Raw genomic sequence first — 12360 nt, 5'->3', positions numbered from 1 at the left:
AGAGAGTTCAGAGAAGGTTATTGCAAATTGTGTTCAAAAGCTTCAATTGTATTATATCAAGCAGCCAATTTAAAAGCCAAAAAGTCACTGTTACAACCACTCTAAGCAAGATATTTTTAGGCAATTTCAAACTTAACCATACACAATTACCCAATACAAGTAAATTACACTTAAACCAAACCATAAAGCCGGCTGTATACGCCTAAAACATCACATTACAATTCAAAATTCTAAGCACACTTCAAATTTGGCTCCAAAAACCTGCAGACCCTATCTTCATGTTTTCAGTAAAACATCACTGTCATCAACAGTTTTTATCAGTTTTTAATTATATTAGTTTACAGGATATTCTAAATGCCTAATCAGTTAACAACGTGATACAAGTAATGATTTATGGAAACCGATTCTCTGAAGCATCATCATTATGACAGAATATGCGTGGAGTTTTGTTACCAGGTACAGCAGCTTGTCAACCACGAATCATCATTTGCATCAAATTAAAATCCAATTTAATTTACAATTCACCATAAAGACATAGAGTTGTAAGACAAAACCTTCAAGTAACATCAGGAACCAGAATTAGCAAGTGTCTGGATAATAGTTTTGTGCCATGGATTTGAGAGGTGCTCTACGAGGTTATCAATTGGTCCTACATGAGTCACTGAAGCTTGCACAAAGATGCCCAGCATCGCTACCATTGCAAGCCGTCCTGCCAATGAGATTAATATCAAAAACCTATGAATGAAATAACCATTCAGAAAGGAATCACAAAAAACTAAGAAGCAAACCATTCTTAATCTCTTTAAGCTTCCATTCATGAGCATTTTTTATATCTTTAGCCAGGCCAAGCGGGTTAAGCAAAGGACCTCCTGGGTAACTGCTTATCACAGGACAAAAAACGTTAAACTCAAAACTCAATTCATCAATCAAGTACACATAATTTTCCAGGTTTAGTTAAAATGCAATTGACAGTATCTTTTCCTGAGTCGAGAGAAAATTACCCAGGTTCTAGACCTTCTAGGGAAGCTTCCAATCCAAAGAAGGATCCCTCCTTGGCTTGAGATCCAGGACTAATGAAATCCATGTATCTTTTGGTTTCAGCGAAACTAATGTGAAAACCAAAAATACAAACTTCAATTTGGGAAGTCATGTTTAAAATTGAAATGATGCTAAAGATGGAACATATTTCGTATATACAAGTCTATTTTCCTTTATTAACATTTCCTTGACTGTCAAACACTGATAAATATTATACCCCATCAAGAGTAGTTGAACGATGAACAAAGTTCTTGTGCTGGCAAACTCGAATTTTACTGCACCTGCCTCATACCAAACCGGTAAGTTTCTGATACCTGTTACGCGGAGTAACTGCAAAAACACTGTGATTACCAAAAATGCAATGAAAATACAGTTAAACTCTCAAGCTAATTTTCTTTCTTTATGTTTTAAATGAGTTGGCTCCCTATCTTGCGCAGGTTCGTACTTAAGTTGCGCAACCCAGCAAAGATAAGAGAAGAAAAAAATTCCTAAATAAAACTTTATTTGGCCAAGAAGAGTGTTTGGCTTCACTCACATCTGTAAAAAGAATTCCAGCGACCCCGGCCATAGCAAAACGAGCATGCACCAACTCTGCCTGGACGTACCATTTCAAGCTCTCTGGATCCTCTCCGAGCCCAAGTGGGTCAAATCCAAAATCTCCAGGCAATCTTCAATAACCCAAACACAATTCAAATTCAATAAAATTACAGTGAAACTGATGAAGTTCAATATGTACAAGAATACAGAAAGGCTCACGTTCCATCGAGATAAGAAGGAGGGTCAAGCCCAGGGAGCCATGTAGGTCGCTGCTGTGCTCGAACCACAGTTAGTGAATAACGTCGACTGGTTGCCGGCTTAGAAGGAGAAAATGTCGTTGTGATACCTAGAGAAGATTTAGGTAAATCGTTACGAAGAAAGGATGATGAAGAGCAAGGCCGAACAAGGAAACCTCTTCCAACCGCAACCGCCATTTTTATTTCTCTCCCTATCAACTATTTTTATTTGGAGGCACATATAACATCCACGTATGTAACTACCTTTTTGCAAATACAACACTGAAAAAACAAGATAGTGTGGGTCCTCTTATCCCAAGACCCAGAAGCCATTGCATTTATAAGCACATATCATAGATTTGCTTTTAATTACAGCATTCCTGCAACGCCGGCTCTTCAAGTTTGCTTTACATTGATACCGGTCTTGTATAAGTAAACACATAAGTCTTTCCTAAATCATTTTAGCTTAATCTTGCACGTCCCATTAAAACCAGATTTTGAGGTCAGTTTATGCCTAATTGCTTGGCCTTTAGTTCCTCTAACCACGTTTTTTAACTGAAACAGGGCCGATCTGAATCGATCTTGCAAGAAATTCGATACAAATGAAATAAGTTTATTTTTAAAATTTTCATGTATCATCAAGTGTAAGTATTAAAAATTTATCCAATCAGAGGAGAAAGATGTGAAGGAATAACAAAAGTAACAGCTACCCACAGCTGCAGTCAACAAAAAACCCTCCTGCCAGAATCCCATTTCCTTCGTAAAGGAAGAAATTTATGGTTTTTTGACAAATTATACAACAATAATATCTCCCGAGTCTCATCACTTGCAAGATGCAACATGATCTAGAAAACTGCGTAAAAATAGTACAATTAGAATTCATTGGTCTCTGAAATCACTTGCAAAGATGACCTAATTAAACAATGTAAAATATTTAACTAAGAAGTTTTACATCAACTAGTGCAAACTTCATTAACAAAGCTAAGAAGAGAAAGCTAATAAAGTAGATTAGAGAACAGAGGACAAGGTAACAAATATCACTGCCTGCTAGATATGCTGAAGGAGCTGACTTTCATGGGCGTGGCAATGACCAGAGGAGCCTCGGGCAAATCACTGGCTGCAAATTTGTCATGCATGAAACGACTATCAACAATGGAATCATCCTTGAGAACTATCTTATAGCAGTAGCAGCTCTTTAGGCCCTCCTGATTTCGGTAGCACTCATGAGAGCCATTCTTCACCTGTTGAAAGTTCCATATCACACTAAACTTGCCTACAGTTGCAACCAAATGACGCTCCTGTTTGCCATCCTCGGTGACCTATGTAATTTTAAAACACAAAATAACAATGTCATCAAGGAGTGTTAAAGAACACCAAGCCATGCTGATTACAAAAGCTTAACAAAAGAATATGCAGTGTGGATAGCAGCGGACAAACATCCAAGTCTATCATCAGGTGATGGCAGGACCTTCCCACCACTTGAATGCACAAAAGTAGGCGAACAAATATCAGATTTGCAAAAATTTAAATAACTTGGATGTTGAGCAATCAATAATCTCTCCGCTTGAATACAAAAATTTTACAAACCAACTTTCAAATAAAGAAAGATGCAACAACGGTAGATTTCAGATTTAACATATACATTTCTGTAACATTACTAGTAAAATTTGCTGTAAACAGATCTGATCGTTCTCAAAACCCTGTCAGGACTTCACCACTACTAAGATATAAATAGAAAACTGATAAAGTCTAGAAAGACCACTAAATTATGCAACTTGAAACAGAAGAAATGCATAAAGTTCCTTGGCACTGAAAGTAAAACATGCAAATATAAATCACTCCGATGCCAAGATCCACCAATTACCAATTTAAAAAAACTACCAACTAAGCTCTTCATTCCAAATCCACTAACCAATTGCAATTATAGGAAATATAGACAATACAGAATTTTATCAGCAGTTAATAGCTGTGGAAACCACAAGTAAACAGGCTCCGTATAAGGAAGAAAATAAGTATGCTTACCCATGAAAACTGAGCATTACGAAACTTGTTATTAACTCCAGCCAAATGTGAATCCAGAGGAGTAAGCTTCAGCAATCTGGGAGCTGCAATCCTGTTTCCCATACGACCACTAAAACCAGTCTTGGTCATACCATTCTTATCAGTAAAAAGAGTGCAGATAAGGACCAAATAGGTATCAGTAGTCCCCAGTATCCACTTCCCATCAAAGGTAACATCCACGTGTGTAATGGGTGACCCAAGGCCAGGGAAGGCTGTTTTTGCCTGTCTCATTGAACTGCTCGAGTATAACCGAATCTTTCCATCAAGAGAGCCAACAACAATTGAGCCATCACCGGTACTTGCGAAACACTGAAAGTTAGTTCCTCTGGAGAATTGATGCCCCTGAGTCCAATTCAACACAGGGGCACTAGAATTCACAAGATCCTGAACAATCCCATTTCTATCGCGCATATCCCACCTACAAAGCCTGTTATCATCCAATCCCAAAAAGGTAGAACCAGAAGGATCCAATTGTGCTCCTTTACTATCGTTAGCAATATCTCTCATTGTAATATCCGTACCATCCTTCTCAAACTTCCATTGCGTAACTATCTTTCCAGTTTCAATATCAAGCTGATGTAACCCAGTCATATGATGAGGCTTTGCCTCACTCATTGGACTCATGAGTAACATATTAGTCTCGGCCTTCATAAGAAGCGCCTTTTTCGGCGTGGAATGCACCAAATTAGAACCACTCCTGTAATTCCCACCATTGAAATTCACAAAGACACCTTTCCCATGAATTCCGTCACTAAAATTCTTAACAACCTGGATACCAGAATCACCCACCAAGAAACTATTATCCAGTGCACCCAACGCCAAACTCTGTATCCCTCCATTTGCTGCCTCCTCAAACTCCTCTGTCAAATCTTGATTAGCCCTGATTGGAGTTGCTGACCGAGGGCTTTTTAAGAAACTATCATCTGCATCTTCCCACATTGAATCATCGGCCGCTTCAGGCTTAGCCCACCCAATAAAATCCTTCCCATAAACCTTCATCTTGTTTGCTTCATTTGATTCAAACCCATATGTGTTCTCAAACAAACAATCTTGAAACTTAGCAACAAAAACCTTGTAATCCTCATCGCTAAAAAACTTCATAGCCCGCACACCTTGTGCCACAAAATCAACACGACGTTGATCTTTAAATGTCTTTAATTGCATTTCCAGGGACACTTTAACTCGAATCTTGGAGCCCACTTTCAAAGCCCACCATGATTCTCCATTTTCGTTTTCACTTTCATCATCATCTTCCTCTTCATCGTGGCTGTTGATTCTTGAAGTTTTGATGAAAACATAGTAAGTGAGTTTCTCGGAGGTGACCCATTTGGCTTTTGGCGTGTTGCCACCAACGTGAAGGTAAAGCTTAACAGCATTAGGGTTTTGAGCAGCTGATGGGTACTTAAGTTTCAAGGCTTTAAGCTTGGCTTCCACTTCATCGATTGATGAGGGCGTTTTGGGTCTGCGTTTTGAAGAAGATGATGACCTATCCGGGGTTTCTTCTTTGCAGTCCGCATACTTTTCTTCTTCTTCTTGTTCTTGTTCGCTTTCATATTCATCTGAGTCTGAGAGTTCGAGATCTTCGCGACTGTGAGACCCACCCATTCGTGACTTCCTGGCTGATTTTGCGTTTGCTTTTGAAGAAAAGCTTTGAAAATGAGAGAAGATCTGGGTATGTCAAGGGCGCCAAGTTCGAAATTTGAATTTGGATCGTTGCGCTTGTTGGCTTCGTTTCTTCCTTTTAGGGTTTGAAAATGGAGTGGAGCCTTGCTGGATACCGGCTATTACCGGTTAAGAGTTTAACTAATAGAATTAACTGGGTTAATTTACACCCCTATTGGCATGTCTGTATTGTATTTACGTAAAACACGTTTGGATCCAGTGCAATGGACTACAATGGTCAAAGTCGAATCAAGAAAAATTAATTCGACTTTTTTATACGTCATTAGTTTGTTTGTTAATTAAACAGAGGAATTAATTAAAGTTAATGTCCATATTTTGGCATGGAGGTCACCTCAATTAGGCTAACTCCCGAACAGCCATCACCTCCAATGTCTTTCATCATCTTCCTCACCCTTACTACATCATCCCACATCCCTCTAGCCGCATATAGATTTGACATCAATACATATACTCCACCGTTTCCATAATCCAAGAAATATAACTTCCTGGCCAAACATTCCCCGAGCTTTACCTCTTGGTGCATGCAACAAGCACTGAGTAAGCTTCCCCACACCGCCGAATCAGGCTCAATCTCCATTGTCTTTATAAATGATATTGCTTCTTCAAAGAAGCCTGCTCGACCAAGGAGACCAACCATGTATGCAGAGTGTTGCAATGTTGGCGCTATGCCAAATTCTTCTTTCATGATTTTGAAGTACTTTCTCCCTTCATCAACAAGACCCCCGTGGATACAAGCAGCTAAAACTCCCAAGAAAGTGATTTTATCAGGTTTAAGTCCTTGTTTCCGCATTGCAGAGTAAGAATTAAGAGCTTCCTGTTCAAACCCATATAAACTATAGCCTGAGATCATTGAATTCCATGTTGCTACACACGGGTTTTGGATGCTTTTGAACACCATTTCCGCGTGCTTTATGCTTCCACACTTAGTGTACATGTCTATTAGGGCAGTAACAACATAATCTTCTATTTCTAGATTGTTTCTAAGGACATAGCAATGAAGTCTCCTCCCAAATTGCATGTATCCAAGTTGAGAGCACCCAGACAGTAAACTAGCAACAGTGATAGTGTCTGGTCTAAGTCCAGACATCTGCATTTGACAGTAAAACTCCATGGCATCACTTGCTCTTCCTGCTTGTACACATCCAGATATGACTGAATTCCAACTGATTAGTGGTTTCTTATTCATCTCTGAAAACAAATAGAATATAGCATCAGTGTCAATGAACTTGGAATACATGCTAATTAGCCCATTGGCTACCAAACAATCATTACACAACCCACTCTTTAATCCATAAGCATGGAAACAAAGCCCAATGTCAATATGATGTCGGTTTGTTATCGCATGAAGGATGCTAACCATAGCTACTGCATCCACTTTCATATCTAACTGTTGCATTTGAGTAAAACGTTCAACAGCCAAACTCATACTTCCTTTCTCAGCATAGCTTGAAATAATTGCGGTTAAGGAAACCAAATTCTCCTCAGGCAATGACTTGTAAAGGAGCTCTGCTGATTCAGTGTCCCTATTTTTGGCATATACACAAACCAGTGAAGTAGTCACAGATGCATCATTGATAATCCCAGTTTTGATTACATAGCAATGGGTAGATTCTGGGTCGGCATTGGCAGAGAGAATGCTCAGAACTGTAACTGAATTTACTTTCACATTTTTCTCTCGCATTTTCGTTAGGGCAAGCATTGCCTGATCAAAAAAACCATTTTGGCCATAAGCACCAATTATGGTATTCCACGAAACTACACAATCCTCAACCATGTTTTGGAATAGAAGTTCTGCCGCTTCCAAATCTGAACATTTAGCGTACATTGAAGCAAGCACATTCTTAACTTTAACATCCAAATCAAGGCCAGTTTTAATCCCATACCCATGGATAGATTTCCCTTGAAACACTAGCTCTCGTGGCCCACAAGACGGAACCACACTAACTAACGTTGTCTCATCCGGAATAAAGCCCTCTCGAAACATTTGAACAAATAGCTGCAAGGCATCAAAATCATACCCGTTTTTCGAATAGCCACATATTAACGCATTCCAGGTGACAATGTCTCTATTAGGCATATGATCGAACAGTCTTTGGGCACAGAAATTGCATCCTAGCTTCATATAAACATCAAGAAGGGATGTACTTACATAGACAAACTTATCAAAAGCCAATTTTACTAGATGGGTGTGGATTTGATAGGCTTCTAGTTTAAGACAGAGCGATGATGATGCAGAGAATTTAAGCAATAAAGAAAAAGTGAGGTCAGTGGGCTTTACACTGAATTGCAACAATTGGCGAAAATAAGCAAATGCAGATCTTGAGTTTTTGGTTTCAATGCAAGATTTGATTCCAGAGTGGAAGAAAGATAGATTTTGGCTCGACCAAGCCAATTTCATACTCTGGACTTCAGCGCCAGATATGACCGTCGGAACAATCCGCTTTTATTATAAGAAGCCCGATGCCACTAGTTTAGTGTGTACACTTTATATATTACTCGGTTTCTGTCAAATCAAATGGTCAGAATGCGAGAAACGGCTCTTTAGACATGGGCTTAATGTTTTTGTCCGAAGATCTTGCAATTTGTTTAAAATTTGATAGCTTTTTCACACTTCCAATAATTACATCTTTGCGTATTTCTTTCTACTCCTTAATTTCGACAATTCTCCTTTAAATTAGATAGCATAATGTTTGAGTGAGAAAACTTTTAACATAGTATTTTATAAATTCATTGTTTTAACATAGTATTTCAATAATACTGCATGGCATGAATCTTTTACAAATTCAATAATAAACTTGACAACATTATTATTGTATTAACTAACAGAATGCTTTTCCTTTTTCTTTTTTTCATTTTTTCTCCCAGACAGCGTAGTCTGTACCGGAGGTAGAGACTTGGAAGTTGGAAGGAATAAGATTTCCAAGATCCATCTTTGGTCCAATTTTCACAATGATTTTGTCATCAATTGCAGCCACGTAGAGATCAGAATCAGAGGCTAAAATATTAACTGTGCTTGCTGTATTGATTCCATTATTGGTTCTGATTGCAGCCAATTTGCTAATACCCTCCTTTAGACCCCAGTCAAAGAAGTGGTCATAAAACTGCAAAAAAAAAAAATAAAAAAAAAAAAATAAGAGTTAAAATTGTAGCATAATCCTATTAAGTAGATACAGAAGATAGACATGTTATCAAATCGAACTATCCCAGAACTTATGGAACAGAGAAAAAGTGAAAGAAAGTACTATTGATGGGATGCCAGGATGTGTGAGAATGTAAGCATATCCAAGCATGACTTTATCGGATGGAAATGGCCAAAGTTTTTGAGTTGACCCGGTGTCATGATTGTCAATAAAAGTCACCGCATTTTTTGGCAAAATTCCAATCAATCCTGGCGATTTGCCGTTTGAATCCTTCAACCTCCACAACTCCCCTTGCACGGCAGCTTGAAGAATACCCTTGGTTGTGAAGTCAAAAGCAGTGACAACCCCACCAGCAGCTTGAATCCAATCTTTTAATGCACCACGGTGTGCGTCCTGGTTAGCATCAGGTTTTCCATCCTGTCCATACGAAAGAGAATCCCATTTCTCACCGACAGCAAAATCTGGCTTGGTTTGTTCCATATAAACTTTGGTAATATTTGGGGCATAACCTTTTACGAAATCAAAACGCCATCCATCAAATCCAATTTCAGTCTTTAACCAGTTCATCCAATCAGATAACTCTTTTTGTACCCTTTGATTAAGATGATCAATATCAGGAGCACCATTAAAGTCCTCTCCACTATCAAGATTCCCTTGGCCATTGGAATATGCAGTGTCATCACGGCAAATGAAGGATGGCCCCCAGTCCAGACGGTCGTCTGAAGTTCCACCTTCAAAAATGCACCATATTCCCCTCTCGTCTTGCTTCGCTGCAGTTCTGTGATTTATTACTATGTCTGCTAGGCATTTAATGCCCTTCTGATGAAAAGCGTCAATTAATGATTTTAATTCTTCCTGAGATCCATATTTTGAGGCGTTAAGGTCATACAACTTTCCTGGCATATACCCTAGAAAAAACAAGGACAAGGCACATTTAGATCGAATAAAAGTGTTGGTGGGTTTTTCTTAAAAAACAAAGAGATGCAATAAACACAAAAATTGATCCTTTCTGTCTCATCGTTTTTTCCCCATGATTTTAGCCTAACTAGCCCACCTTATTGCTAAAAGTATATGCTTCCCTATAACCAAAAATGAGACAGGTCACGGGCACCAACTGGGTCTTTACTCTTAATTTACAACAAAAATCAATTCCTTCAATTTGGCCTTGAAGCAGTCTCCCAGCGAGCAATCAAGAGAAAACGTTAATTGAACCATGACTGGCATAAACTAATTTAAAGGTGACTACAAGAGAAAAGCATTGACATGGGTCAAAGAATCCAAAATGAACAACTAAAGTTAAAAAGAGTAATACAATATGCCTAGATGTAGTTGATCTTATAATAATCATCGTGCTGAGTATTACATTTTCAGGAAACCAAGCAGGCATGATCAGTAAGAAATGAATAAGCAAAACAATATTTTGGAAAAACCTTGGGGTGCAACAGACTGAGATGGTGGAGGAAGCCAGACATGAGTAATTCCAGCATTAGCAAGATCAGGAAGGGAACTCTTCAAGGAATTGTACCAACCACCAGCCTTATTACATGATTCCCAGTTGAACCCCTATCATATCATCAAATTATTAAACAAATGAATTAAAGTTCACCATGTAAGATTTAGATACGTAATACGTGCTTGCATGTGGGGAAAGAAGAGATGTAAAAAGTGATTTAAGTGTGGATCCGTTACCTGAAATAATAAGGTAGAAGACGTCAAGGACGGGAAGATAGATAGAAACAGAGAGAGGAAGCAAAGTGGGGTGAGAAAACTCATAATCTTTGCTTGTCTTTGGAGATTGGATGCGCTATTCTCGTCTTTTATAGCAACAAACGGTTGATGCCCCATTCTATGGGTTAATCTAGTTGCCCCATTATCTTTTGGAAATTTCTTAACAAGTAGCCACCATATTTGACTTTCCCTCAAGTCACTAAGAAATCTTGATCAATCTTTCACACTAACAGACGTTATTGCCCAGAGGCTTCATTCATATTCGTTCTAAAGTTAATCTGAGCTTGCTGACTTCTATTGACAGACCCCTCCCTACCGTTTCAATTGATCAGAGACAGATAATAGCTTGTGACTGACAAAGTTAAATTGATATTTTATCATCCAAGTAGTCAAACTCATTATGGTACACCAGAAGTTATTGTGTCGTATCAATGCATATATGAATTGAGATGGAATATGGTAGATTATAAATAACATTGTTGCTCGTCTTTTACGGGGTTCAATGTTTTCTAAGTCGTTAGTGTGTAGAACAGAATAGACCTCAAGAAACACGGCGGGCCGGACACGAAGCTTATATTTGATTCACGCACTAACGATTTAACAAGTGACGGGTCACTAAAGACATATCATAACTAGGCAGCTAGTCCAATTAATATAAAATGCAATCAATATTTGACTATCACCCTTTAATTAGGCATGGCAATGGAGTGGAGCGGGAACCTCATTCACGGTACCTATTCCTGTTCTCAAAATCACTTCTCATCCTTGTCCCATCCTAATTACAGGGATGACAGAAATTCTTCATCCTCGCCCCAAAGGAGAATATTGGAGGCCTGTCCTTACCTCTTTAATTTTACATAAATATAAATTAATTTGAACATTACCAAACAAAATAGATAATTGTGTAATTAAGTGAAATATATGAAAATTAGTGAAAAGTATATATATATAATTTTTAATTTTATATATTATATACGAGGCGGGACGAGACGAGGCAAAGCAAAGCCATCACCCACTCCCGCCCCATCCCCGAGGACAGGGATTAAAACGCCCCATCCTCGAGAACGGGGATTAAAACGCCCCCACCCCCGCCCCTATCCTCAAAAAAACCGAGGCTTCCCCATCCCATATGGGGCGGGACAGAACAGGTCCTCGGAATTTCGAAGAACATTGCCATGCCTACCGTTAATGCAATCAAAACATAGAAAAAAATCTAAAACATCTCGACGGTACTTCATCCATGCCACCATCATGTGAATTTATGTCACATTTAAATTTTTTTCTCTTTCATCTATCTTTAAATTAATTGTGATTAATAGTTACTAAATACGATTATTTTTACATTCGTGCATTAACTTATGGTACTTCCAAAATATATTACTAGAGTTTGATAGGTGGCTATTTAACTCAATTTTTTGCAATGCATCAATTTATAATTTCCAACCGAAAAAGAGTTGATCACAGTCCGTTAGAACACCTGAATAGAAAATATAAAACAAAAACAAAATCAAAGTAGCATAAGTGATTGCATATCAACTAGCAGTCCTAGTCCTACCATCAGTATTTCATAATTTCGGCCAAACAATGAGATTCCCAACAAGGTTGTAGTATGTGTTCATGAAAGATCAAATAGTAAAACATCAACTATAGTACATTGAAGTGAAAATTGCAGAACAAATATAAGCCAAATATTTCTACAGAAGGAAGTTATTGGAGTTCATTAGCACGGTAAGGCTCCACAGTTACAGACTCACAGTAGATGTGACCTGAATGACATGTTCAGGAAGTAGGATCTGGGCTAATATCACATGCCTTCTGGATTCCACACTGGATAAAGAGGTTGACAGTGAGGTTGCAAGAATGACATGCAATAAAAATGTGATAAATATAGGTAAAAAATGTATAATGCAAGGATAAAGTTTGAGGGTTTCTCATCA

The 12360-nt window shown here is 38.3% G+C and overlaps 4 protein-coding genes across 5 annotated transcripts; all 4 read right to left on the bottom strand.

Annotated features, from left to right (window-relative positions):
- Positions 1-404: 404 nt before the first annotated feature.
- Positions 405-2052, bottom strand: LOC116125675 (photosystem I chlorophyll a/b-binding protein 5, chloroplastic). Of its 2 annotated transcripts, none has more exons than XM_031411401.1 (6): positions 1795-2052; positions 1574-1706; positions 1256-1368; positions 1002-1106; positions 789-877; positions 405-709 (listed from the first exon to the last, which is right to left on the bottom strand). In XM_031411401.1, exons 1-6 carry the CDS (start codon positions 2007-2009, stop codon positions 567-569), a joined length of 798 nt encoding a protein of 265 aa, XP_031267261.1. In that variant the 5' UTR covers positions 2010-2052; the 3' UTR covers positions 405-566. The 2 variants fall into 2 exon arrangements, with proteins under 2 accessions (XP_031267261.1, XP_031267262.1); XM_031411402.1 differs by having other exon boundaries at positions 405-691.
- Positions 2053-2526: 474 nt separating this feature from the next.
- On the bottom strand, positions 2527-5629 carry LOC116125691 (protein CYPRO4-like). Its single transcript, XM_031411421.1, has 2 exons — positions 3834-5629; positions 2527-3130 (listed from the first exon to the last, which is right to left on the bottom strand). The coding sequence occupies exons 1-2, from the start codon at positions 5475-5477 to the stop codon at positions 2849-2851; spliced, it is 1926 nt and encodes a 641-aa protein (XP_031267281.1). The 5' UTR covers positions 5478-5629; the 3' UTR covers positions 2527-2848.
- Positions 5630-5670: 41 nt separating this feature from the next.
- LOC116125624 (pentatricopeptide repeat-containing protein At2g04860) lies at positions 5671-8263 on the bottom strand. The gene has a single exon (XM_031411331.1). The coding sequence runs from the start codon at positions 7951-7953 to the stop codon at positions 5857-5859; it is 2097 nt and encodes a 698-aa protein (XP_031267191.1). The 5' UTR covers positions 7954-8263; the 3' UTR covers positions 5671-5856.
- A 129-nt stretch (positions 8264-8392) lies between these two features.
- LOC116125625 (alpha-amylase) lies at positions 8393-10541 on the bottom strand. Its single transcript, XM_031411332.1, has 4 exons — positions 10385-10541; positions 10126-10258; positions 8798-9603; positions 8393-8656 (listed from the first exon to the last, which is right to left on the bottom strand). Exons 1-4 carry the CDS (start codon positions 10538-10540, stop codon positions 8405-8407), a joined length of 1347 nt encoding a protein of 448 aa, XP_031267192.1. The 5' UTR covers position 10541; the 3' UTR covers positions 8393-8404.
- Between the last annotated feature and the right edge of the window lie 1819 nt (positions 10542-12360).

This window comes from Pistacia vera, unplaced genomic scaffold (genome assembly GCF_008641045.1).
Source record: "Pistacia vera cultivar Batoury unplaced genomic scaffold, PisVer_v2 Contig169, whole genome shotgun sequence".
Lineage (NCBI taxonomy): Eukaryota > Viridiplantae > Streptophyta > Magnoliopsida > Sapindales > Anacardiaceae > Pistacia > Pistacia vera.
The sequence above is the reverse complement of the archived record's forward strand: the minus strand, read 5'-3'. Positions and strand labels throughout refer to the sequence as shown.